This window comes from Erythrolamprus reginae, chromosome Z (genome assembly GCF_031021105.1).
Source record: "Erythrolamprus reginae isolate rEryReg1 chromosome Z, rEryReg1.hap1, whole genome shotgun sequence".
NCBI classification, from domain to species: Eukaryota; Metazoa; Chordata; class Lepidosauria; order Squamata; family Dipsadidae; genus Erythrolamprus; species Erythrolamprus reginae.
The window spans coordinates 149,989,213-150,016,318 of NC_091963.1; the positions used below are offsets into that span (position 1 = coordinate 149,989,213).

At 46.7% G+C, this 27,106-nt stretch overlaps 1 protein-coding gene across 1 annotated transcript in view; it reads right to left on the bottom strand.

The window, feature by feature from the left end:
* DNAH2 (dynein axonemal heavy chain 2) overlaps positions 1 to 27,106 on the bottom strand; it is a 109,076-nt gene that overhangs the window by 2,177 nt on the left and 79,793 nt on the right. The window contains exons 52-64 of the mRNA XM_070728811.1: positions 24,301 to 24,434; positions 23,317 to 23,461; positions 20,908 to 21,107; positions 20,000 to 20,126; positions 19,117 to 19,303; positions 17,662 to 17,810; positions 15,471 to 15,654; positions 13,760 to 13,950; positions 11,731 to 11,922; positions 10,171 to 10,355; positions 7,965 to 8,193; positions 4,387 to 4,538; positions 65 to 179 (exon numbers count right to left, since the gene is read on the bottom strand). Of these exons, the coding sequence (XP_070584912.1) occupies positions 65 to 179; positions 4,387 to 4,538; positions 7,965 to 8,193; positions 10,171 to 10,355; positions 11,731 to 11,922; positions 13,760 to 13,950; positions 15,471 to 15,654; positions 17,662 to 17,810; positions 19,117 to 19,303; positions 20,000 to 20,126; positions 20,908 to 21,107; positions 23,317 to 23,461; positions 24,301 to 24,434 (2,190 nt within the window). The remainder of the gene's footprint in view (positions 1 to 64; positions 180 to 4,386; positions 4,539 to 7,964; positions 8,194 to 10,170; positions 10,356 to 11,730; positions 11,923 to 13,759; positions 13,951 to 15,470; positions 15,655 to 17,661; positions 17,811 to 19,116; positions 19,304 to 19,999; positions 20,127 to 20,907; positions 21,108 to 23,316; positions 23,462 to 24,300; positions 24,435 to 27,106) is intronic.

Sequence of the window (27,106 nt, forward strand, 5' to 3'; positions counted from 1 at the left end):
CCCAACCCCACCAGGTGCATAAAGGAGGAAAGGGGCTGCCGTGGAGCGGCCAAGAGACCCTCACCCTTTCCCACATGGGGGGCACGCGGGCGTCGAAAATGCAATTGAAAATCTCTTCCAGATCCGTTGACATGACCACTAGGCCTTGAATTCCCTTCTCCAGTTCCACCAGCGATGAGCTGTAAAGGGGGGGGGACAAGCAGGGGTTTTAATACGGGTTTGAGGGCTCGGGGGGGGGGGGGGGAAACTGAATTACAAGGAATTAACAATGTGATTTTAAAACGAAGTATGAATTAAAAACCATTCTTTGAATGATGAAATAGAAATGTCTATGGATGACGAAAAAATTAGGCCAAGAAGGGAAAGACGTAGAGGCTGTCTACACCTTTATTATTTATTTATTTATTTATTTATTTTATTGGATTTGTATGCCGCCCCTCTCTGAGGACTCGGGGCGGCTAACAACAGTGACAAAAAACAGAATGTAAAAATCCAATACTACAACAGCTAAAAACCCTTGTTATAAAACCAATCATACATACAAACATACCATGCATAAATTGTAGAAGTACTGTATCTTAATTCCCCCATGCCTGATGGCAGAGGTGGGTTTTGAGGAGCTTACGAAGGGCAAGGAGGGTGGGGGCTATTCTAATCTATGGGGGGAATTGGTTCCAGAGAGTCGGGGCCGCCACAGAGAAGGCTCTTCCCCTGGGACCCGCCAGATGACATTGTTTAGTTGACGGGACCCGGAGAAGACCCACTCTGTGGGACCTAACTGGCCGCTGGGATTCGTGCGGCAGAAGGCGGTCCCGGAGATATTCTGGTCCGATGCCATGAAGGGCTTTATAGGTCATGACCAACACTTTGAATTGTGACCGGAAACTGATCGGCAACCAATGCAGACTGTGGAGTGTTGGTGTGACATGGGCATATTTGGGAAAGCCCGTGATTGCTCTCGCAGCTGCGTTCTGCACGATCTGGAGTTTCCGAACTTTAGGCCTGGGGGGTGGGGGGGGGAAGCAGGTTGAAGCCCAAGGCCCCCAAAGAAGGAAGAGGAACGTGCTTGGTGACGGTCGCTTTCCACGCATTACGGTTCGTACAAATGTGTCTCGTTGCCAGGGTCGGGGTGGTTGTTTTACTAATTTACCAATTTATTATTTTTTAATTTCTTGTACATGGTTTTTCTAGCCGTGTTTAAGCTGCCTTGAGGGCGGGCAGGCGGCAATATCAATTTCCCTAAACAAAATAAAAAAAGAAATAACAATCTATCGGAGTCTCTCCCAATTGCCTTGCGCGGGTTTTCCCATCCTCAGCCTTTTTCGCTTCATTGTCCACATCTAAAGTCTACACCGGCAGTCCTCGACTTATGACACTTCCATTCCGCAATCAACATCCTCCTCCTCTTTTAAAGACCCCATAATCCCTCGCAGTCTTAGGCAACTGAACGGAGCTGAGTGTTTTCCAGGCCGGATGCCTCTCCCGTCACCAGTGTGGAATTTTGTTCAGCAGATCCATTCTCATTGTGCCCAGAGAGAGAAATATCTGCCCCTACCTAGGATCGAACTCACCGCCTCTTGATCGTGAGGCGAGAGCTCCACTTCTAAGCCACCGTGCCACTCATTTTCATTCCACAATGGACCCCCAAATCCACCGTGGAAATTCACTTAACGACTGTGTGACTGACTTAACAACCACAACAATTAGCTTAACAAGGAGGGAGTGACTCCCTCCCACCTTGTTAAGTGAATTGTTGTGGTTGTTAAGCCAGTCACACAGTCATTAAGTGAATTTCCCCGTGGATTTCGCTTGGCAGAAGATCACAAAAGGGGAATTATTATTTATTTTTATTTTTATTATTTATTATTATTATTTATTATTATTATTTATTATTATTATTATTATTATTATTTTATTATTATTATTATTAGACTCCTATGCCTCCCAATCCCAAAGGATTACCACAACAATAAAAATACAATTAACAATAAAAATTATCATGGGACGCTGCGACCATCATAAGTACGAGTCACTGGCCAACCGTCTTAATTTGGATCACGTGACCCTGTAGATGCTGTGACAGTTGTAGGGGTGAAAAATGGTCCGACGTCACATTTTTCGTCATCATTGTAACTTCCAATGGTCACTAAACGAACTTTTGTAAGTGGAGGACAGCCTCTACATCTTTCCCTTCTCCGCCTACTTTCTTCCCGTCATCCACACACACTTCCACTTCATCATTCAAAAAATGCTTTTTAATTCAATTCAAACTTCATTTTGAAATCACAGTCGTTAACTCCTTGTAATTCAAGGCTGACTGGGGAATTATGGGAGTTGAAGTCCACCCGTCATAAAGTTATTGAAGTTGAAAAACATGGGTCTAAGTCTGTGATGGTGAACTTATGGAGCTGATTCGCCGCACTCTATTGGAGGGCACACCAGGTGTTGTTGTTGTTGTTATTATTATTATTATTAATTAGATTTGTATGCCGCCCCTCTCCGTAGACGTAGTGTTGCTTTTTGTCAGCTCCAGTGCACACGAACACAATGGCCAGCTAATTTTCAGCCTTGGGAGAAGGCTGTTTCGCCCTCTGAAGGCTTCGTGGAAGCTTCACCGAAGGTTCCAGAGTGCAAAAAACAGCACAACGGGGAAATCGGAAGTTCGGGAAAACAGACTTCTGGTTTGCCCCCGTTGTCCTGTTTTTCGCACTCCCGGGCTGCATGGAAGCTTTCCTGAAGGTTCCAGAGTGCGAAAAACAGCACAACGGGCAAACCAAACATCCGTTTTTCTGAACTTCCGATTTGCCTATATGGCCGTTTTTTCACTGTCCCAGGGTTCAGTGAGGCCGGTGTGCATGCCTGGGGACGGGGGATTGGGCGCATGTGCAGGGGCAGCGTTGGGAATACACATCCACAGGGAATAGGTGTGGGTAAATACGCACGTGCTAGCACACACACACACACACACACACACACACAGCCCGTTTTGGCACGCGAAGCACAAAAGGTTTGCCATTCCTGGTCTAAGTGCTTAGACTTTAATATTCCGCCCCAAATCATCCAACCAACGGGCCGTTCTTTATTCAGAACTCTTGTAGGCAAGTTCTTCCTGGAAGGAACTACAAATAGTCCTCGCTTAGTGACCGGGAAAAGATACAACGGCACCTAAAAACCTTGACTTATGATAGTTTTTCACACTTAAAGGACCGTTGCCACCTCCCGTGGTCATATGATCAAATCCGGGCATTTGGCCCACTGACTGTAGGAGGAGCCCCTCCGAGTCCTCGGAGATGGGCGGCATACAAATCTAATTAATTATTATTATTAATTATTAATTAATTATTTATTATTATTATTATTATTATTATTATTATTATTATTATTATTATTATTATTATTATTATGTCAGTACAACACAGCAAACGAGATCACTATGCTGGATTTCGTATTTCATCACCAGTCGGGCACTTCCCAAGCACCTAGGACTGCGTGATGTAGCGGCGAATTATGTTTGCCGATCCCAGTAAAGCGGCCTTTTGCAATTGACCGGTGGAGATTTTGTCAATTCCAATGGTCTTCAAATGTCTGCTGAGATCCTTTGGCACTGCACCCAGCGTGCCAAGTACCACTGGGACCACTTTCACTGGCTTATGCCAGAGTCGTTGCAGCTCGATTTTTAGATCTTCGTATTTCACTAATTTCTCTAGCTGCTTCTCCTCAATTCTGCTGTCTCCTGGGATTGCGATGTCGATGATCCATACTTTCTTTTTCTCCACGATCACAATGTCTGGTGTGTTATGCTTCAGAATTCGGTCAGTCTGAAGTCGGAAGTCCCACAGTAGTTTTGCTTGCTCATTTTCTACCACTTTTTCGGGCTTATGATCCCACCAGTTCTTTGCCACAGGTAAATGGTAGTTCCGGCACAAGTCCCAGTGGATCATCTGTGCCACAGCATCATGTCTATGCTTGTAGTCAGTCTGTGTGATCTTTTTGCAGCAGCTGAGTATGTGATCGATTGTTTCATCTGTTTCTTTACAGAGTCTGTGCTTTGGATCGTCTGTTGATTTTTCAATTTTGGCTTTGACAGCATTTGTTCTAATGGCCTGTTCTTGGCCATTATTATTATTATTATTATTATTATTATTATTATTATTATTATTATGACAGTTGCACCGTCCCTGGATCATGTGATGATCCCCTTTTGCGACCTAACTGACCGGCAAAGTCAATGGGGAAGCTGGATTCATTTAACGACCGTCTCATTAACGTCAACAGCTGCCCGGAGGCACTTAACAACAATGTCGAGAACGGATGTAAAACGGGGCACAGAAACCACAGAAACTGACGGTCGTTGAGTAAACAAAAAAAGAAAGAGAAGCAACTTGCCTGATGACCTGCAACAAGGAGTTGTAACGCTGGATCTCTTGCAACAGGACCACGTTGAGAGGGGAGGGATCCGTGGAGAGGACCTTGCGGGTCCCCTCGTAGTCGATCTCCTCCGGGATCTTGCTCCGCACGTCGGAGGACAGCTCGAGCACCTGAACGGGTGAAAGGGACAGAAGAGAGCAAGGTTGAAGAGAGACCTGCCAAGTCCCTTGTTTTCCACCAGGGGGAGCTGAAGAGGAGAAAAGCACCTGAAAGAGGGTTAGAGGCGCTGGAGACTAAAACATGGTTGCTGGAATTGGGGGGGTGTCTATTTTAATGAAAAGAAGGTCTTGGGGGGGGGGGCAGGACATGACAGCTGCCTTCCAGTATTTGTGGGGCTGCCCCAAAAAAGAGGGAGTCAAGCTCTTCTCCACAGTACCAGAAGGAGAAACGGGTGGAAACTAAGGAGAGAAGCAAACTGGAATTAAGGAGGATTTTCCTGACAAGTGAGGACAATTCACCAGTGGAACAGCCTGCCACCAGACGTTATGGATGCTCTCCATCACTGGAGGTTTTTAAAGAAGGGACTGGGCATCCATTTGTCTGAAATGGGGTAGGGCAAGAGGCTGGACTAGAAGACCTCTAAGGTCCCTTTTCCAATGCTCTTATTCAGTTTTAATTAATCAGTGGAACAGCCTGCCACCAGAAGTTTTGGCTGCTCCATCACAGGAGGTTTTTTAAAGAAGAGACTCAACAGCCAGCCAAGGTGAGTCAAATGGGGACCCAGATTGTTGGGGGCAAATATGCTGATTCTGTAAACCGTGTAGAGAGGGCTGAAGGGGTCTATAAGTCTAAGTGCCATTGCTATTGAGCAGGGGGTTGGGATAGATGACCTCCAAGGTCCCTTCCAGCTCTGTTCTGATGGACTGATTTATCAGAGGAGCCAATGGCTTAAAAGGATGCATTAGAGTCTCACTGGGCAGCTGTCTGGCGGCTCAAAACTTTGGATGCCGGCAGCAAGCAGGGGGTTGTCTGCATGACCTCAAGGATCCCTAGTGGGTAAGTCACAGCTCACATTAGGGAACCATCTTTCAGCTGTGGCGAGGGGAGCGTTTGCCCAGGTTCGCCTGGTGCACCAGTTGCGGCCCTACCTGGACCGAGACTCACTGCGCACAGTCACTCATGCCCTCATCACCTCGAGGCTCGACTACTGTAACACTCTCTACATGGGGCTACCTTTGAAAAGTGTTCGGAAACTTCAGATTGTGCAGAATGCAGCTGCGAGAGCAATCATGGGCTTCCCCAAAAATGCCCATGTCACACCAACACTCCGCAGTCTGCATTGGTTGCCGATCAGTTTCCGGTCACAATTCAAAGTGTTGGTTATGACCTATAAAGCCCTTCATGGCACTGAACCAGATTATCTCAGGGACTGCCTTCTGCTGCACGAATCTCAGCGACCAGTTAGGTCCCACAGAGTGGGTCTTCTCCGGGTCCCGTCGACTAAACAATGTCGTTTGGCGGGCCCCAGGGGAAAAGCCTTCTTTGTGGCGGCCCCGGCCCTCTGGAACCAGCTCCCCCCTGAGATTAGGATTGCCCCCACCCTCCCTGCCTTTCGCAAGCTCCTTAAAACCCACCTCTGTCGTCAGGCATGGAGGAATTGAGATATTTCTCCACCCCCACCCCCCCCCGGCCTATACAAGTTATGCATGGTATGTTTGTGTGTATGTTTGTTTTTTAATAAGGGGTTTTTAAATGTTGTTTCATCTAACGACAGCACAGATTCACTTAACAACCGTGGCAAGAAAAGGTCGTAGGAATGTGGACCAAATCCGCTTATACAAATGTCTCGCTTTTGGCAACCGGAATCGTGGGGTCATAAGTCAAGGACTAGCCCCGGAGGATATCTGATCAAAAGAAACCTGTGTCAAAGGAGGAAGGAAGGAGTAAACGATTCAGGAAGTCACAAATTTTATTTAGCTTATGATTAAGGAAGTGGTCGTAACCGTGTAACATTTGAACCAATGGCAAGTGTTGTGCCTATCCACAAGAAGGGCAGTAGAGAAGAAGCTGGTAACTACAGGCCAGTTAGCTTGACATCAGTTGTCGTTAAAATGATGGAGACTCTACTGAAAAAGAGGATAAATCAGCATCTAAAAAACAATAAATTATTGGACCCAAATCAGCATGGCTTTACTGAAGGCAAATCATGTCAGACTAATCTCATTGATTTCTTTGACTATGTCACAAAGGTGTTGGATGAAGGTGGTGCCGTGGATATTGCCTACCTGGACTTCAGCAAAGCCTTTGATACGGTTCCACATAAAGAGCTGATAGATAAATTAGTGAAGATTGGACTTAATCCCTGGATAGTTCAATGGATTTGCAGCTGGCTGAAGCATAGACACCAGAGGGTTGTTGTGAATGGTGAGTATTCTGAGCAGAGTCAGGTTACAAGCGGTGTGCCACAAGGGTCTGTTCTGGGTCCTATTCTTTTTAATATGTTTGTGAGTGACATAGGGGAAGGTCTGGTAGGGAAGGTTTGCCTATTTGCCGATGACTCTAAAGTGTGCAATAGGGTTGATATTCCTGGAGGCGTCGGCAATATGGTAAATGATTTAGATTTACTAGATAAATGGTCAAAGCAATGGAAACTGCAGTTTAATGTTTCCAAATGTAAAATAATGCACTTGGGGAAAAGGAATCCTCAATCTGACTATTGTATTGGCAGTTCTGTGTTAGCAAATACTTCAAAAGAAAAGGATTTAGGCGTAGTGATTTCTGACAGTCTCAAAATGGGTGAACAGTGCAGTCAGGCAGTAGGGAAAGCAAGTAGGATGCTTGGCGGCATAGCTAGAGGTATAACAAGCAGGAAGAGGGAGATTATGATCCCGCTATATAGAATGCTGGTGAGACCACATTTGGAATACTGTGTTCAGTTCTGGAGACCTCACCTACAAAAAGATATTGACAAAATTGAACGGGTCCAAAGACGGGCTACAAGAATGGTGGAAGGTCTTAAGTATAAAGCGTATCAGGAAAGACTTAATGAACTCAATCTGTAGAGTCTGGAGGACAGAAGGAAAAGGGGGGACATGATCGAAACATTTAAATATATTAAAGGGTTAAATAAGGTCCAGGAGGGAAGTGTTTTTAATAGGAAAGTGAACACAAGAACAAGGGGACACAATCTGAGGTTAGTTGGGGGAAAGATCAAAAGCAACATGAGAAAATATTATTTTACTGAAAGAGTAGTAGATCCTTGGAACAAACTTCCAGCAGACGTGGTAGATAAATCCACAGTAACTGAATTTAAACATGCCTGGGATAAACATATATCCATCCTAAGATAAAATACAGAAAATAGTATAAGGGCAGACTAGATGGACCATGGGGTCTTTTTCTGCCGTCAGACTTCTATGTTTCTATGTTTCTAATACTGTATACCATTTCCATATAACCCTATAACAGCCGCTCCGAGTCTCCGGAGAGGGGCGGCATACAAATCTAATAAATAATAATAATTTGGTGTATCGTTCGGGGGGGGGATGTCTCGGCTCCTTTAGCCCCCGGACCCCTTTGCTGACATAGTCCGCTACCTTGTCTTCGCGGCTCTGCCCGGCCAGTCCCGTGGGGGTGGTCTGTGGCTGGAGGGACAGCAGCGTTTCGAAGAGGGTCCGGGCTTCGGTGATCTGCGAGGCCACGTCGGCGTTGGGGTGCTGCCCGAAGGCCTCCGGGGGATCCATGCCTGGCAGGAGGCTGATGTACTCCTTGTAGGAAGAGAGGTGGCCGTCCTTGGGGATGTAGTAAGTGTCTAAGACGGTCAGCCTGCGGAGAGAAACGAGGGCGCTCGTAGCTGCAGGGGGAGCCTCGGATACTCAGACCCCATGCAAGGGGGCAGCTTGCTACTCATGGGTCTGCTCAAGCTTTCGTTTAAAAAAAATAATGATAATATTAATAATAATTTTGTTCATTGAAAGAAAATAGAAAAGTGTGGATAGCCTGCAGGGATAGAATTATTATTATTATTATTATTATTATTATTTTGTTGTTTTTAAATAATTTTTATTGATTATAAAAAAGAAAAGAAACAAACGTAACACATAAGACATAACAAAACATTATAACAACATTATTGTTATTTAGATTTATATGCCGCCCTTCTCTGAAAACCTGGCTCACATAAGAACAGAAGAGAATGGACTGGAACGAAGAATAGAATAGAATAATAGAATAGAATAGAACAGAACAGAACAATAAAATATAGAACAGAATAGAATTTAAAAAAGAATAAAAATAAGAATAGAATAGGAATAGAATAGAAGAGGAGAGGAGAATAATGGAACAAAATAGAACAATAGAATAGAATAAATATAGAATAGAATAGAACAGAGCAATAAAATATATAGAACAGAATACAATAGAATACAAATACAATAGAATAGGAATAAAATAAGAATGGAATAGGAGAGGAAAAGAATGGAATGGAATAGAACAACAGAACAGAACAGTAAAATATAGCAGAACAGAATAGATTAAGAATAGAAGAACAATAAAACATAGACTATAGTAGAATAGAATAAAATAGAAGAATAAAAATAAGAATAAAAATAAGAATAGAATAGAGGATAGGACAGGCAGGAAACCCAATAGTAACAAGGCAGCTTTTTAAGTGTCTCCTAAATCAACTCAGGTGTTCCCATCTGTGCCCGCAACAGAAGTCCAGGTTGGGTTTCTCTTCCAGGTAAGAACCTAAGAACCTAAGAAGAGCCCTGCTGAATCGGGCCAAAGCCCATTGAGTCCAGCCTTCTGTGTCCCACAGTGGCCCCCCAATTGTCCATGGGGATCTTGAGTAGAAAGAGAAGGCAAGGCCCTCCCTTTCCCTGGACCCCCAACAAATGGGACCCAAGGGAATCCTGCCTGCGTCAACCAACATAGAGGCGGCACATAGACATCTGATCTAAGTATTGCCCACAAGATCACATGCTGCAACGTCCTGCCTGTCGGCGACAACTTCACCTTCAACCACAACAACACAAGAGCACACAACAAATTTAAACTTGATAATAACCACTCCAAACTTGACTGTAAAAAATATGACTTCAGTAACCGAGTTGTCGAAGCATGGAACTCATTACCGGACTCCGTAGTGTCATCCCCAAACCCCCAACACTTTACCCTTAGATTATCTACGGTTGACCTCTCCAGATTCCTAAGAGGTCAGTAAGGGGCGAGTACAAGTGCACTAGAGTGCCTTCCGTCCCCTGTCCTATTGCTCTCCTATATCTCCTATACCTTTCTTCTATTCCTATATCTCTTCTTCTATTCTTTCATTGATATGTTCTATTCCTATATCTTCTTTTCTATTCTTTCTTAGATATATTCTACTATGAGTATCTCCTCTATAACCTTCATCATGTATTTTTCTATGTGTGTGTGTTTGTATGTGTGTGTGTGTGTGTGTGTGTGTGTGTATATATATATATATATATATATATATATATATATATATATATATATATATATATATATATATATATATATACATACATACACACACCCACTAAAACCCTCATTGTGTATTGGACAAAATAAATAAATAAAAAATAAATAAAATCTCAATAAACACCATGGATACACTTGGCATCCATGCATCTGTCTAACCCTGCCTTGAAGCTCTCCAGGCTGACAGCTGTCACGAAAGGTAAACATCCTTCCTCCTTTCCTCCCCTCCCCAACCCCACCAACCCCACCAGCCCCTTGTAACCTTTCACATACACACACCCTCCCCACCCCAACACCTACTTGTAGAAGGGGGCAGCCACGGTTTGATCACAGAAGTAGTCGTTGATGTAGGTGGTCAGGAGGCGCCGGTCCCAGTCATCCGTCACGTGGCCCCCATAGTTGACCCCCGCGATCAGGTACTTCAGGGCATCCCACGGGGTCTCCTCGTACTCGTCCAGGTAGAGGCTCAGGAGATTCTCGGACACCTGGCGGACGGGGAGGGGAAGGGGAAGGGGAAGACGCAGGAAGCTTGGGGGGAGGTCTCACGCCCAAGCCAAGAACGACACCGAATGGTGTTTTTTAACCGTAGCCGCTTGAAGGTTATGTGGACTTCAACTCCCAAAATTCCCCAGGTAGCAAAGGTTTCCCAGAATTCAGCATGGACAGGAGAAGGACAAATGTGGCTAGGACCAGTGATGGCGAAGCATAGGGTGTTGAAAACAGCCCAACGGACAAACCAAAACTTCTGGTTTGCCCATTGGGCCGTTTTTCGCACTCTGGGGCTTCCAGGGAAGGTTCCCTGAAGTGTCTGGAGGGTGAAACGGACGTCCCCGAGGCCAAAAATCAGCTGGACAGCGCAGGCAGATTGTTGGGGACAATAGGCTGACTCTGTAAACCACTTACAGATGGACCGCCTTCTGCTGCACAAATCCCAGCAACCGGTTAGGTCCCACAGAGTTGGTCTTCTCCGGGTCCCATTGACGAAACGTTGTCTGGTGGGACGCAGGGGAAGAGCCTTCTCTGTGATGGCCCCGCCCTCTGGAACCAACTCTCCCCCGGAGATTAGGACTACCCCCACTCTCCTTGCCTTTTGCAAACTTTTCAAAACCTACCTCTGCCACCAGGCATGGGGGAATTGATTCCCCCTGGCCGTTCCATTTAATGTAGGGTATGTATGGTTTAATTGGGACATATGACTGTTTTATATTAAGGGTTTTAACCGTTTTAATCATTGGATTTGTACTGTGCTTTGCTGTTGTGAGCCACTCCGAGTCTTTGGAGAGGGGCGGCATACAAATCTAATTAATAATAATAATAATAATAATAATAATAATAATAATAATAATAGAGAGGGCTGTAAAGTACTGTGAAATGGTAATATGTAAGGGGTAGGTCCTGTTTTTGGTTAGGCAGGTATAGGTGACCGTGGCTAGGGCCCTCTTTTGACACGGGGCCAGGCCGGCTTAGTCAAGCCGATGTTTTGGGGGTCGCCAGCCTGTCCCATAAGCACCGCTGTTGCCGGGCGCTCACAGCAAATGGTGTGGAGGAGGCCTTAGTGGTGCCGTTCGAAGCTTGCGCCCAGCTGCGGAGGATGCTCCTTGCCATCCAGCAGTGCGTCGCCACACCGTTCATGGCTACTGCGGCGCCCACCAAAAACAAGAACCCACACAGCCGCCCCGCCCTGCCTGGCCGCCTGCTCTTCCGGGCTCGGAGCAGTGTGCGACTGGGAAAACACTCCCGGGGGAATCGATCGAGAGGGACCAGCGTGTTCCCTGGGCCCATCCAGGCTTTCGATATCTCTCCTGTCCCGCCCGCCCCCGTCGCCTCCTTCTACGCCGACCCCCCCCCCCCCCCGGGCACCTCAAAATCGGAGTCGTTGAAGCCGTAGATGATGTTCCATCCCAGCTGTAGGAACTTCTTGCGCTCCAGCAGGACGCTGTGGAAGAAGCAGAGGGCGAAGAGCAGCTTCTTGTACTTGCTGGGCTTCGTGCAGCGGTTGAACTGGGCGTCCGTGATCAGCTGGTACAACCGCTTCATGTTCGCCTTCAAGCCCTGCGGGAGAGACAAGGCCAAGAAAAGACGGTTCGGGAAGGAGGCGAGATCCAAAGGTCCCACGTTCGAGATCAGGGATGGCGAATCGTTGTTTCATTTGCGTGACGAAAGGGGTGTGTGTGTGGTTGCGCGTGTGCTAGCATGTGCCCACACCCGTTCCCTCCCCCACATGCATGCGCAAACCTCCCTTGCTGTCCCTGTGCAATGTCGTTTGGCGGGTCCCAGGGGAAGAGCCTTCTCTGTGGTGGCCCCGACCTTCGGGAACCAGCTCCCCCTGAGATTAGAACTGCCCCCACTCTCCTTGCCTTCCGCAAACTCCTTAAAACCCACCTCTGCCGTCAGGCATGGGGGCACTGAAATATCTTCCCCAGGCCTATACTGTTTACGTATGGTATGTTGTGTGCATGTTTTGTTTTGTTTTTAAATTATGGGTTTTTAGCTTTCTAATTATTGAATTTGTATTATATATTGTTTTCTGTTGCTGTTGTGAGCTGCCCCGAGTCTGCGGAGAGGGGCGGCATACAAATTTAATAAATAAATAAATAAATATGCACAATCTCCTCCCACATCCTCACGCATCCACACAGACGTCACTGATGCCCCGGATGGAGAAAAAACAGTCAAACCAGAAGTTTGGAAAAACAGACTTCCGGTTTGCCCGTTGTGCTGTTTTTTGCACTCTGGAGCCTTCAGGGAAGCTTCCTGGAGCCTCCAGAGTGCAAAAAAAGAACACAATGGGCAAACCGGAAGTCTGTTTTTCAAAGTTCCAGTTCGCCTGTGGGGCCGATTTTTGTGCAGGAAGCTTCCCTGAAGCCTCTGTGGGGCAAAAGGCCAAAACTCAGCTGGCTAACATCTGCATGTGTGCTGGAGCTGACATGCTGCACAAATCCCAGCGACCAGTTAGGTCCCACAGAGTGGGCCTTCTCCGGGTCCCGTCAACTAAACAATGTTGCTTGGTGGGACCCAGGGGGAGAGCCTTCTCTGTGGCGGCCCCGGCCCTCTGGAATCAACTCTCCCTGGAGATTCGAACTGCCCCCCACCCTCCTTGCCTTCCACAAGACTCTGAACACCCATTTATGTCGCCAGGGATGGGGGAACTGAGATACTCTTTCCCCCTAGGCCTTTACAATTTTATGCATGGTATGTCTGTATGTATGTTTGGTTTTATAATAAGGGTTTTTAACTTTTAATATTGGATTGTTATATGCTGTTTTTATCATTGTTGTTAGCCGCCCCGAGTCTATGGAGAGGGGTGGCATACAAATCCAATAAATAAATAAGTAAGTAAGTAAGTAAGTAAGTAAGTAAGTAAGTAAGTAAGTAAGTAAGTAAGTAACTAAGTAAGTAGGATAGTAAGTAAGTAAGTAAGTAAGTAAATAAAAGAAAGAAATAAATAAATAAAAATAAATAAATATAAACAAACAAACAAACAAAATAAATAAATAAATAATAAATAAATAAATAAATAAATAGGGCAATGCCTCACGTGCCCTCCAATATGGCTCCTTGTGGAACGCATGCCATAGGTTCACCATCACAGCTCTAGATTCTTCGAGGGCCAAGGGTTTGGATGGACAAAGAGCCGTTAGGCTTAGTCTCCCCCAAAGAATGACCAGCCCCTTTGGGGTGGGCGTGGGTGGGCGTGGCCGGCTTGACACCACTCCCCCAAACTGCCGGCACCTTTCCTCTTCGCATTGGGTAGACTGGCCCTTTAACATTTTCCAGGATGGCCCGTGGAGCCCTGGCTTAGACCACCAAGTGCTACTTGCAGGGGTGGGTACATTTGGGGATAGCTTGGGGCCTGTCCTCTTGGGGAGGGGGTTGTGTCTCCACTTACCGTGGGGGGCTCTGTGGTCATCTTGATGCCCGCCTGCAGGATGGAGATGGGGAATTCGGGGTGGGGGCTGGAACTCAGCCAGAGGCGGAAGGAAGGGTGAGGCTCCTCGACCTGCAGCTGTTCCACCAATTTGTCCAGCTGTGGCATCCAGGACAGAGACAGGTGGCAGTTGGCGAGGAAAACCCAGTTACCTGCGGAAGAGGAGGACAAAGGACCAGGAAGACTCACCAAAAAGGTTCCGGATGAAGGAGCGATGAATGTTAAGTGCTACGGAGCGAGCAGAGTGACCCTTGAGTTACCAAGGATGCACAGAGGCCATCTGGAGGAGGCAGATATCCAGCTGATAGCCCAGAGGTATAAGTAATAATTCAGATAATCAACCAGATAGATTAATTGTATACTGTTCGGAGTATAAGACGCACCCTTTTCTTCCCTAAAAGAGGCTGATAATTTGGGTATGTTTTATACTCTGAATGTTGCTTTTTTCGAAGCTTTCTTTTCCAGCCCTAACATGGTGCTAACTATCTTTCCAGCTCTTACCTTGCAGGTTCTTTCATTGTCACTCTCTGCGAAGAATATTTTCCAACCCTTAAGTCTTTTCAAGTTTTTTTTTAATTGATCTAATTTGCTCCAAATGTTTCTTTCCAGCCCTAACCAGGTGCTAAAAATTTATTTATTTATTTATTTATTTATTTATTTATTTATTCATTCATTCATTCATTCATTCATTCATTCATTCATTCATTCATTCATTCATTCAATTTTTATGCCGCCCTTCTCCTTAGACTCAGGGCGGCTTACAACATGTTAGCAATAGCACTTTTTAACAGAGCCAGCCTATTGCCCCCACAATCTGGAAGGATGGAAGGCTGAGTCAACCTTGAGCCGGTGATGAGATTTGAACCGCTGACCTACAGATCTACAGTCAGCTTCAGTGGCCTGCAATACAGCACTCTACCTGCTGTGCCACCCCAGCTCAATGTTCTCAGCTCTTACCGGCTTGCAAGCTCTTTAATTGTTACTCACTGTGAAGAATTTTTTCCAAGCCCTAAGTCTTTGCAGCCTTTTTTTTTTTATTGCTCTACTTGGTCCGAATGTTTCTTTTCAAGTGATAATGATGTTCCCAGCTCTTACTGGCTTGCAAGCTCTTTCATTGTTACTCTCTCCAAATAAAGTTTTTTTAAAGCCCTAATTAGGGGATAAAATAATGTGCTGAAACTGACCAGACTAAGGATGGTAAGCAGGCTCTTTTCCCTATTCTCCTCCCCCAAAACTAAGGAGTGTCTTATACTCTGGTGCGTCTTATACGTTGAAAAATACGGTAAATATTATATACTTTGGCAAATAGCTTAGTCAAGAACAATCCTAGTTATACACAATTGCGCCAGTCAATGCTCTCAATACATATACAATATCATAAGCCTTACATACAAAATATATTCATTTGAACACACAGTTCTACAGAATAGTCACACAGACCAGACATAACAGAGAGTAATCAGAGTAATAAGAGTGGAGGGGGCTTCTGGCTCCCTCTTGTGGCTAACTGCAACACTAGCTCTTAAAGCTACAGTGTTATAATTCATTTAAACATACATTGATAGTTTGTTTATATATTGCCAAACCCAACCGGTTACACACATAGTACTAAGAAAGAAGACAAAGGTTCCCCCCCCTCCAGGGGAGGGAGGTGGAAGGGCTCAACGCTCACCTTGGTGGACCCCGTCCTTAATCATGCGTGTGGCGATGGGCGCCTGGCCCTGGCCCAAAGACAGGGCGTGAAAGCGTTGCGCCATGCCGGATTGTTCGGCTAGTTGGAGCAGGGAGGAGGTGGGGTCGACGCCTGGAGACAGGACGAAGATCAGCGGGGTCTTTGTGGTGGAGTCGTCCACCACCTGCAAGCGGAAAGAGAAGGAGGGGGATAAGAGGGCAGCTAGGTGTCAAATTATTCTCCAAAGCACCAGGGCAAGAAGCAACGGATTCATTTGTTTGTTTGTTTGTTGGATTCCTATGCCCCCCCGTCCCAAGACTCAAGTCAAGGAGAGAAGCCACCTGGAATTAAAGAGAAACTTTTTCAATGGTGAGGACAATTAACCAGAGGAACTGCTTGTCACCAGAAGCTGTGAATGCTCCAAAGGAATTTAGATAGCTGTTTGTCTGAGATGATTTAGACTTCCTGCTAATTGATTTATTTTGTGATCTTTATATGCCGCTCAGCAGGGCGGCAGCCACAACAACTAAAAAGCAATGTAAAATGTTAACAACAATTAAAAAAACAGCAAATAGCATAAAATGCATTAATAACCATTAAAAACCCCTGCATACAATCCATCATTCCAAGTCCCAGGCCTGCCGGAAAAGCCAGGTCTTAACGGCTTTCCGTTCAACTCCTTCCGTCTGGTAGTCTCACGAAGAGAAGGATGAAGGGAGACACGAGAGCATCTTCCATTATTTGAGGGTCTGCCGCAAACAAGAGTTGGGGGTTCACCCATTCTCCAAAGCCCCTGAAGGCCGGACAGGAAGCAACGGATGGAAACTGAACAATGAGAGAAGAAACCTAGAAATAAGGATGACATTTCATCCCTGGCATGAGTCTCCTGCTTGAGCAGGGGGTTGGACTAGGAGGCCTCTAAGGTCCTTCCAGCCTCCATTCTGATTGATTGGTTGATTCACTGATTGACAGGAAAAATAAAAAGTCAACCACGGCACAAACAAAAGGTGGGGTCAAGCGAGGAACTAGCCAGAAACTCGCTACGTCGACCCCAGACGGAGCTTTAATCTGCTCTTTCCCAGGCAAAATAGAATAGAATAGAATAATGGTATAAAGAATAGAATAGTATAGAATAGAATAGAATAATAGTATAAAGAATAAAATAATGGTATAAAGAATAGTATAGAATAGAATATAGGAATGGAATGGAATAGAATACAATAATGGTATAAAGAATAGAATGGTATAAAGAATAGTATAGGATAGAATAGAATAATATAGGAATGGAATGGAATAGAATAGAATAGAATGGAATAGAATAGAATTTTTTATTGGCCGTGTGATTGGACACACAAGGAATTTGTCAAAAGATGCCAGACCAAGAAGATTCTTGTACTACAGGCGAAGAACAACAAAGTACGGGCGGTCCCAGGTCGCTAAGCGAGACAGCTCTCAAGCGAGCTTTGTCATACTTTACGACCTTCCCTCGCCAGGGTTGTTAGGTGAATTTGCTGCCGCTGATTAATTGACCACAAGGCGGTCGTGTTCAGAGACTCCAGCTTCCCTGTTGACTTCCCTCGCCGGGAGATCACACACACACACAAAAAAATCGCATGATACCCATGACATTGTAACCGTTGTAAATACGAGCTGGTCGCTAATGGCCTAATTTTTTATTGGGATGCTGAAACGGCCTTTAGGCGTGAAAATTGGACACTGAGTCTCTTTTGGCACAGTTTGTAACTCTGGATGGTGACCACTGTTACCTCTAAGCTGCGCGGGTGCGTGCCCGCGCAACCATCAGGACCCCCTTGTGCACTAACTTGTTGACGGCGCGCAAAGCCACACCGTCCCGGATCGCGGGGAGGGGAGGGAAGCTCTTCCCCAGCCAGGCGACGGCGAGGCCCTCACGATGCTCACCCACCACCCAGGCCCCGCGATTGATTGATTGATTGATTGACTGACTTCTATGCCGCCCAGTCTTGAAGGGACACTATACTTTTCCGCCCACACCGAAAAAAAATTAGAGGGAACATTGATATTGGTGACTCAATGAAAAATTATTAAGTCGAGATTTACCAATATCAAAATTGTAACTGTGAGACGGGGGGGAGGGGCAATCGAAATCCGAATTGGAGTCGGTGAATCCACCCCACGCCTCCCCGTTGCGAGGGAGGGACCCCAGGCTCACCGACTTCATGTTCAGCACGGGGGGCTCGATAAACTGGGACCCCAGGTTGGAGACGATGAAGGCCGTGACGCAGAAGGCCACCCGATCCGGCCGCAGAGACCGGACCACCAGCATCCGTTGCATCTGGTTGCAGGAGTTTTCCCACTCGCCTGGAGTGGGGGAGGGGAGAATGGGGCAGGAAGAGAGGGTCAGTTGTGGGGGCTGGAGGAAGAGAGACCAGCCCCGCCCCACCCTCGCCCCCGCCAGATGACCTTCAGGAGCCCACCCAGGAGGACCTTTCTGTCCATACGTGGGAACGGGGCAGAGGCTTTGGCTGGCTAAAGAGGAGGGGGGGGCTTGGAGGGGTTTTAGGTATGGTGGGGGGGCTCTTCTAGGAGACCGCAAACCCCTTTTTTCTCTGGTGAAGAGGTTGCATGGGGGGGGGGTGTCCTTGGGGGTGTCTCTGAGCTGGGTGGTTTCCTTGCAGACATTTTGTGACCCAAATAGGGAACATTATCAGTGCTGGACGGGAGTTAGAGGAGGAGGAGGAGAAGAAAGAGAAGAAGAGGAAGAAAGAGGAGGAGGAGAATAAGAAAGAGAAGAAGAGGAAGAAATAGGAGGAGGAAGAGGAGGAGGAGGAGATGAAGAAGAAGAAAGAGTAGGAGGAGAAGAAGAAGAGGAGAAGAGGAAGAAGAAGAAAAAGAAAGAGGAGGATGAGGAGAAGAAGAAGAAGAAAGAGGAGAAGGAGGAGGAGGAGAAGAAAGAGAAGAAGAGGAAGAGGAGGAGAAGAAGAAAAAGAAAAAGAAGAAAGAAGAGGAGAAGAAAGAGGAGGAGGAGAAGAAGAAAGAGAAGAAAAGGAAGAGGAGGAGGAGAAGAAGAAGAAGGAGGAGAAGAAGAAAGAGGGGAAGGAGGAGAAGAAAGAGGAGAAGGAGGAGAAGAAGAAAGAGAAGAAGAGGAAGAGGAGGAGAATAAGGAGGAGGAGGATAAGAAGAGGAGAAGGAGGAGGAGGAGAAGAAGAAAGAGAAGAAGAAAGAGGAGGAGAAGAAAGAGAAGAAGAGGAAGAGGAGAAGGAGAGGAGAAGAAGGAGAGAAGAGGAGGAGGAGGAAGAAGAAGAAAAAGAAAAGAGAAGGAAGAGAGGAGGAAGAGGAGAGCTGTGGGGTTCTTGGTGCTCCCCGAGTTTGACTGTTTCCTTGCAGACCTTTCATGACCCAACTAAGGAACATCATCAGTGTTGAAAGGTCGTGCATATGTAGCACTGATGATGTTCCCTGGTTGTTGTTGTTGTTGTTGTTCTTCTTCTTCTCCTCCTCCTCCTCTCTGCAAACCTCCCCAGCTCAGAGAACCCAAGGACACCCCCAGCCCCATTTCAACCACCTTGAGGGCCCAGCGTCCCCTTTTATGTCTCCTCTCACTTCTTTAACCAAGATAAGCAAGATATCCAAAGGGAGGGGGGGAAAAGGAGGGCTCCCCACAGACCTGGCAGCATGGCCTTCTCCGGCTTGGAGCTGGTGTACCAGAGGTTCCAGTCCCTGGGATACTGCTCGAAGGAATTCATGATGCCGTGAAAGTTGGTCAGCTTGTCCAGCTCCGTCACGTTGTCCCAGTAGATGTCGGAGAGCCAGCTGGTGCAAGGGTTGTCCATCTGCCCCTCCCGGTCCAACACCTGCCGGAAGGAGAAACCTTTGGAGGGGGGGGGCTCCGCTCTGGGCCCGGAGCTTTCTTTAACGCTGGGGACAACCCACAACAGGCTTGCAAGGGGTAGTAAGGAGTCCCCACAAATTAAAAAACGCCGTCAAAATATGGAAGGTTTCAAAGGATTTATATCTACGGAGACCCCTGCCTGGGTTATCTAGACCAGTGTTTCCCAACCTTGGCCACTTGAAGATATCTGGACTTCAACTCCCAGAATTCCCTAGCCAGCGAACGCTGGCTGGGGAATTCTGGGAGTTGAAGTCCAAATATCTTCAAGTGGCCAAGGTTGGGAAACACTGGTCTAGCAAATCGGACCACAGGGATTCCTCGACTCGCAACTGCCGTCAAGTCCCCCCCCCCCAAAATAAGTTATGTTGTTAAGTGATACAGATGTTTGTTAATTGAGGCTTGTTCCAATTCACAACCTTTCATGCCACAATTGTTCAGTGATATGAAAGCCACCTGGGTGACTTAGAGCCAATGGCCAGGTGACTGGGAGTTCTAGTCCCGCCTTAGGCGTGACAGGAGCATCAGGTAGGTTCGTCTGTTTCAGTCCCTTATCAAGCAATCAAGGTGGGATTTTTAAAATAATTGCAACAAACCAGAAGCAAAGCCAGGGCTGCCCCCCCCCCCCCAAGCCTTCCCCTCTCCTCTCTCCGGCACTAACCACTCCGCCACGCAGGAAGAAATTGTACTCGTCCATCTTGAGAGAGCCAGACATCTCCAAGATCTTGGCGCACATCTGGAAGCTGAAGAGCAGCTTGTGCCGCTCAAAGAGACCTCGGCAGGTGTACCTGTTTTGAAGGAGACGCGCCTGGTGAGGACCTTGCCTGTCCATCACACTGACTCCGCCCACCTTGCCTCTCCAGGGGGACTTCTATCTATCTATCTATCTATCTATCTATCTATCTATCTATCTATCTATCTATCTATCTATCTATCTATCTATCTACTCTATCTATCATCTATCTATCTATCTATCTATCTATCTATCTATCTATCTATCTATCTATCTATCTATCTATCTATCTACTGATGGGCAGTAGTATAAAATAGGTGCAAAATGGGATATTGATTTAAGAATGATTGGATTAAAATGTATAATTGTGCATGTTATTGATATATTTTAAGGTCTATGCATTGGTATACACACTGCTCAAAAAATTAAGGGAACACTTAAACAGCACAATATAACTCCAGGTAAATCCAACTTCTGTGAAATCAAACTGTCCACATAGGAAGCAACACTGATTGACAATCAATTTCACTGGATGTTGTACACATTGAACTTTGGACAGAACAAAGGATTCAATGAGAATATTTCCTTTATTCAGATCTAGGATGGGTTCTTTGAGTGTTCCCTTTATTTTTTTGAACAGTATATACGGAAATTGTGCAGAAAAAAAACAACAACAACAAAGGGTCATGTCAGTGCCGTTGTAAATTTGAGCGGTCACTAAATGAACCATCGTAAGTCGAGGCGTGCCCATAGTCACAACATGAGGCTACGGTACGGGCTGAGACCAATGCCTGCCCCTTGCAGACCCCCCAAGGATGGCGGAGGTGCCAGCTGACCTATAGACAGCGTAGGTGTGGTACTCGTTGAGATGTCGGATGCGTTCGTCCAGCTTGTGGCTGCGGTGGCTCTTGTTGATGCTGAGGTTGAAGAGATCGATGTAGGCGTCCAGGGAGAATTGGTACATGGGGTCTATGCGCCCCATGTCGTTGAGCACGAAGAAGAGGATGGAGGCTCGTTGGGCACAAGGCCGGTAGGCCTAAAAGGAAACGGCGGAGTGGGTCAGTGAGGGAACACCCCCATATGCCCTATCCCCGTGATGGCGAACCTAGGGCATGCGTGCCATAGGGGGCACGCAAGAACCATACCAGGGAGCACGTGAGGCGTTACCCTGTCATCTCCAGCACATGTGTGTGCCCTGGCCAGCTGATTTTCAGCTTCGGGGAAGGCCCAGAGTGCGAAAAACAGCCAAACAAGCAAACTGAAAGTTTGGGAAAAAAAACAACTTCCGGTTTGCCTGTTGGGCCGTTTTTTGCACTCCGGAGGCTTCAGGAAGCCCTGAAGTGTCCAGAGTGCGAAAAATAGCTGAACAAGGAAACCGGAAGTTTGGAAAAACTGACTTCTGGTTTGCCTGTTGGGTCATTTTTTCACCGTCCCAGGCTTCAGTGAGGCCTGTGCGCATACACGGGGGTAGTGGCTATGTGCATACACGGGGGGAAGTGGTGTAGGGGGGGCTACACATGCATGGGAGGGAAGGAATCAGGGTGGGAACCCTTTCAGTATGTGAATAAAAAAAAGCTTGCCATCACTGCCCTATCCCATCTCATCCTACAGAAGGAGGATCCTATAGACTGGGTAGATGAGTGAGGGGCAGGGGGTCTCCACTTTAAGACTTGTGGACTTCAATACCAAGAATTCCTCAGCCAGCTTTTACCAGAATTCAGTACGGAGGAGGACAACAATAAATGTGGCTAGACTACTTTCATTGCATTTGTTTGGATAGAAACATAGAAGACTGGCGGCAGAAAAAGACCTCCTGGTCCATCTAGTCTGCCCTTAAACTATTTCCTGTATTTTATCTTACAATGGATATATGTTTATCCCAGGCATGTTTACATTCAGTTACTGTGGATTTATCTACCACGTCTGCTGGAAGTTTGTTCCAAGGATCTACTACTCTTTCAGTGAAATAATATTTTCTCATGTTGCTTTTGATCTTTTCCCCAACTAACTTCAGATTGTGTCCCCTTGTTCTTGTGTTCACTTTCCTATTAAAAACATTTCCCTCCTGGTCCTTATTTAACCCTTTGACATATTTAAATGTTTCGATCATGTCCCCCCTTTCCCTTCTGTCCTCCACACTCTACAGATTGAGTTCATGAAGTCTTTCCTGATACGTTTGATGCTTAAGACCTTCCACCATTCTTGTAGCCTGTCTTTGGGTGTGTGGCAGACATAATATATCTTGACTTCAGCAAAGTGTGTGTATGGGGGAGTTGCTGGCTGATGAATTCTGGGAATTGAAGTCCGTAGATATCCGTGCGCCGTGTCAAACTCGCGGCGTTGCATTGCCGTCAAACATTTTTATTCCCCTTCGCAGAACAGGGGAGGGCGTGGCCTGTATGTCACGCATACAGCCCTTGGGTCACCAGTTTGACACCCCTGCTTTAGTGTGAGGTTTTCCTAACCTTGGACCCTCTTAAGGCCCATGGACTTCAACTCCCAGAATTCCCTGGCATTCAATGCATTCCTTTCCATGTCTGTACCCGCTGAGACACTTATTCTCTTGTAATTCCTTCCTCCGCAATCTCTCCACCGTAGGAGGTAGTGTAATGTCACCACAGGCAGAAATAGTTAGATTGCATTTAGTCATGTTTCTTTAAGACATTGCATTAGGGGAAATGTAGTGAAATTGCACTCTGGGTAATGTAGTTTTACATGGGACCACATCTGTGTCTATTCCTATTGGCTCTGACTCGGGATGAGGGGTGATTGGAGCGAGCATTCCTGGGGGTGCTTTGTTCTTCATTTAAGTAAGTAAGCCCGCATGTAGAAGCAACATGTAGAGCCGGGAACGATTCAACCTCTTTTTGCCTACACAATGGGAAAGATTACACTGCAGAAGAATCGCATCATAACTGTGAGTTATTGTGAGAATGCCTGTAATAAAATAATCTGTGATACCTTATTGTGCTGAGTTATATGACTGGGAAAAGTTGAGCTTGTACCAGAACACTGAGGATGTTGCGAGGATCTTAAGTTCTGAGAATCAGTTATCGTGTTGGTGCCTGTATTAAAATAATCTGTGATATCTCGTTGTGCTCAGTTATTTTACTGGGAAAAGTTCATCTCGAACCAACGAAGGTAGAGAAAAAAATGGGCATGTCTGGCTGGGGAATTCTGGGAGTTGAAGTCCAACCCGTCTTAAAGGGGCTAAGGTTGGAAACCATGTCCATGCAGGCACTTGCCTCCCGGGCAGTGTCAATCTTGATCTCGGTCATCTCACTGGTCTCCAGCTGCTCTGTCACTTCCGTGGCAGTCACTTTGGAGGTTTGCAAGGTGTTGACCAGCTGCACATCGTCGAGCAAGGAGCCGGTGGCTTCATTCAGCAACCTGAGGTCAGGAAGGAGAAAGGGTGGAACAACAAATTCAAACTCAACCCGGACAAGACGGAGTGGCTGTGGGTCTTGCCTCCCAAGGACAATTCCATCTGTCCATCCATCACCCTGGGGGGGTGTCATTGACCCCCTCAGAGAGGGTCCGCAACTTGGGCGTCCTCCTCAATCCACAGCTCACATTAGAGAAACACCTTTCAGATGTGGCGAGGGGGGCGTTTGCCCAGGTTCGCCTGGTGCACCAGTTGCGGCCCTATCTGGACCGGGACTCATTGCTCACAGTCACTCATGCCCTCATCACCTCGAGGCTCGGAAACTCCAGATCGTGCAGAATGCAGCTGCGAGAGCAATCATGGGCTTTCCCAAATATGCCCATGTTACACCAACACTCCGCAGTCTGCATTGGTTGCCGATCAATTTCCGGTCACAATTCAAAGTGTTGGTCATCACCTATAAAGCCCTTCATGGCACCGGACCAGATTATCTCAGGGACCGCCTTCTGCTGCACGAATCCCAGTGCCCAGATAGGTCCCACAGAGTGGGTCTTCTCCGGGTCCCGTCAACCAAACAATGCCGCTTGGCAGGACCCAGGGGAAGAGCCTTCTCTGTGGCGGCCCCGGCCCTCTGGAACCAACTCCCCCCAGAGATTAGAATTGCCCCCACCCTCCTTGCCTTTCGTAAGCTTCACAAGGCAAACCCAGGAACTCAGCCTTAAGGAGACGCTATGGGGAGGAGCGATAAAGGGGTCATTTGAACCGCCCAGCTGCTTGTGTTATCTCTGGGCCGAGCCCTGGGTCATCGCACCCAAGTCGCGAGTCCGACTCGGAGGAGTCCTACCGTAGGATCTCGTCTTCCAGCTCCTTCAGCTTCCTCTTGCCGGCCGCGATGTTGAGCACCAGGGAGTCCTTCTGTTCCTCCAGTTCGGGCCGCTCTTTCCGGACAACGATGCCCAGCAGCTGGGCCTCCAGGCCCTGAAACATAGAAACATAGAAGTCTGACGGCAGAAAAAGGCCTCCTGGTCCATCTAGTCTGCCCTTATACTATTTCCTGTATTTTATCTTAGGATGGATATATGTTTATCCCAGGCATGTTTAAATTCAGTTCTTGTGGATTTATCTACCACGTCTGCTGGAAGTTTGTTCCAAGGATCTACTACTCTTTCAGTCAAATAATATTTTCTCACGTTGCTTTTGATCTTTCCCCCAACTAACTTCAGATTGTGCCCCCTTGTTCTTGTGTTCACTTTCCTATTAAAAACTCTTCCCTCCTGGACCTTATTTAACCCTTTAACATATTTAAATGTTTCGATCATGTCCCCCTTTTCCTTCTGTCCTCCAGACTCTACAGATTGAGTTCATGAAGTCTTTCCTGATACGTTTTATACTTAAGACCTTCCACCATTCTTGTCGCCCGTCTTTGGACCCGTTCACTTTTATCCATCTCTTTTTGTAGGTGAGGTCTCCAGAACTGAACACAGTATTATTCCAAATGTGGTCTCACCAGCATTCTATATAGCGGGATCATAATCTCCCTCTCCCTGCTTGTTATACCTCTAGCTATGCAGCCAAGCATCCTACTTGCTTTCCCTACCGCCTGACAGGAAGGCACCCAGTGGGTCCCGTCACAACCATCGCCCACCCCTCCGACCCCCAGAGCCGGTAAAGTAGAGGTTTATTTATTTTGTTTATTAATTCAATTTGTATGCCACCCTTCTCCTGAGACTCAGTGTGGCTTACAGCAAATTTAGGCTGAATACATTAGAAATCTACAATAAAATCTACATTAAAATACCTTCTTAAAGCCCCCAATACTTAAAATTAATCAATCACACCTATGCATACATTTAATCATTGGCCAGGGCTAAATATTAGTGATGGCAAAGGTGGGTTTTCAGAACCTTACAGAAGGCGGGGAGAGTGGGGGCAATGTGAATCTCTGGAGGGAGTTCGTTCCAGAGGGCCGGGGCTGCCACAGAGAAGGCTCTTCCGCTAAGTCCCCACCAGTCCCCGGCATTGTGTCTGGCTGGCGGGACCTGGAGAAGGCCAACTCTGTGGGACCTAACTGGTCACTGGGATACATGACAGTCCTGTAGGTTGTCTTGTCTGGTGCCAAGTAGGGCTTTATAGATCATAACCAACACCTTGAATTGTGTTCAGAGACTAATCAGAGGGAATAAGCTCCCCCCAATGATCTGCACTGCCCCCTCCTCACCTTTTGTAAGAGTCTAAAGACTCATCTATGCCACCAGGCTTGGGGTCATTAGACACTGCCCCCTGGCCGATGAATGTATAGTGAGTTTGTTGACTGAATGGATATGAGTGCATCTTAATTGGTTTTCAGGCTTTTAGATTTTTAACTGTAATTAACTGGATTTCGATGTACATAGAAACATAGAAGTCTGACGGCAGAAAAAGACCTCATGGTCCATCTAGTCTGCCCTTATAGTATTTCCTGTATTTTATCTTGGGATGGATCTATGTTCATCCCAGGCATGTTTACGTTCAGTTCCTGTGGATTTATCTACCATGTCTGCTGGAAGTTTGTTCCAAGGATCTACTACTCTTTCAGTCAAATAATATTTTCTCATGTTGCTTTTGATCTTCCCCCAACTAACTTCAGATTGTGTCCCCTTGTTCTTGTGTTCACTTTCCTATTAAAAACACTTCCCTCCTGGACCTCATTTAACCCTTGAACATATTTAAATGTTTTGATCCTGTCCCCCCTTTTCCTTCTGTCCTCCAGACTCTACAGATGGAGTTCATGAAGTCTTTCCTGATACGTTTTATGCTTAAGACCTTCCACCATTCTTGTAGCCCGTCTTTGGACCCGTTCAATTTTGTCCATATCTTTTTGTAGGTGAGGTCTCCAGAACTGAACACAGTATTATTCCAAATGGGGTCTCACCAGCGCTCTATAAAGCGGGATCACAATCTCCCTCTTCCTGCTTGTTATACCTCTAGCTATGCAGCCAAGCATCCTACTTGCTTTTCCTATGCCTGACTGCACTGCTCACCCATTTTGAGACTCTTCAGAGGTAGTCCCCATGTAGAGAGCATTGTAGTGGTCGAATCTCGAGGTGATGAGGGCGTGAGTGACTGGGAGGAGAGATGTGACTGCCCAAGCAGGGCCGCAAGTGGCGCGCTAGGAGGATCTGGGTGAGCGTCCCCCTCGCCACAGCCGAAAGATGGTGTTCTAAGGTCAGCTGTGGATCGAGGAGGACCACGGGTTCATCCTGCAGCGCCAGGGTGGGCCTTCTCCAGGTCCCGTCAACTAAACAATGTCGTTTGGTGAGACCCAGAGGAGGAGCCCTCTCTGTGGCGGCCCCGGCCCTCTGGAACCAACTCCCCCCAGAGATTAGAATTGCCCCCACCCTCCTCGCCTTTCGTAAGCTCCTAAAAACCCACCTCTGCCGTCAGGCATGGGGGAACTGAGATACACTTCCCCCTAGGCCTTTACAAGTTATGCATGGTATGTTTGTATGTATGTTTGGTTTTATAATAAGGGTTCTTAGTTGTTTTAGTATTAGATTGTTACATGCTATTTTTTATATTGTTTTATCACTTGTTGTGAGCCGCCCCGAGTCTTCGGAGAGGGGCGGCATACAAATCTAATAAATTATTATTATTATTATTATTATTATTAT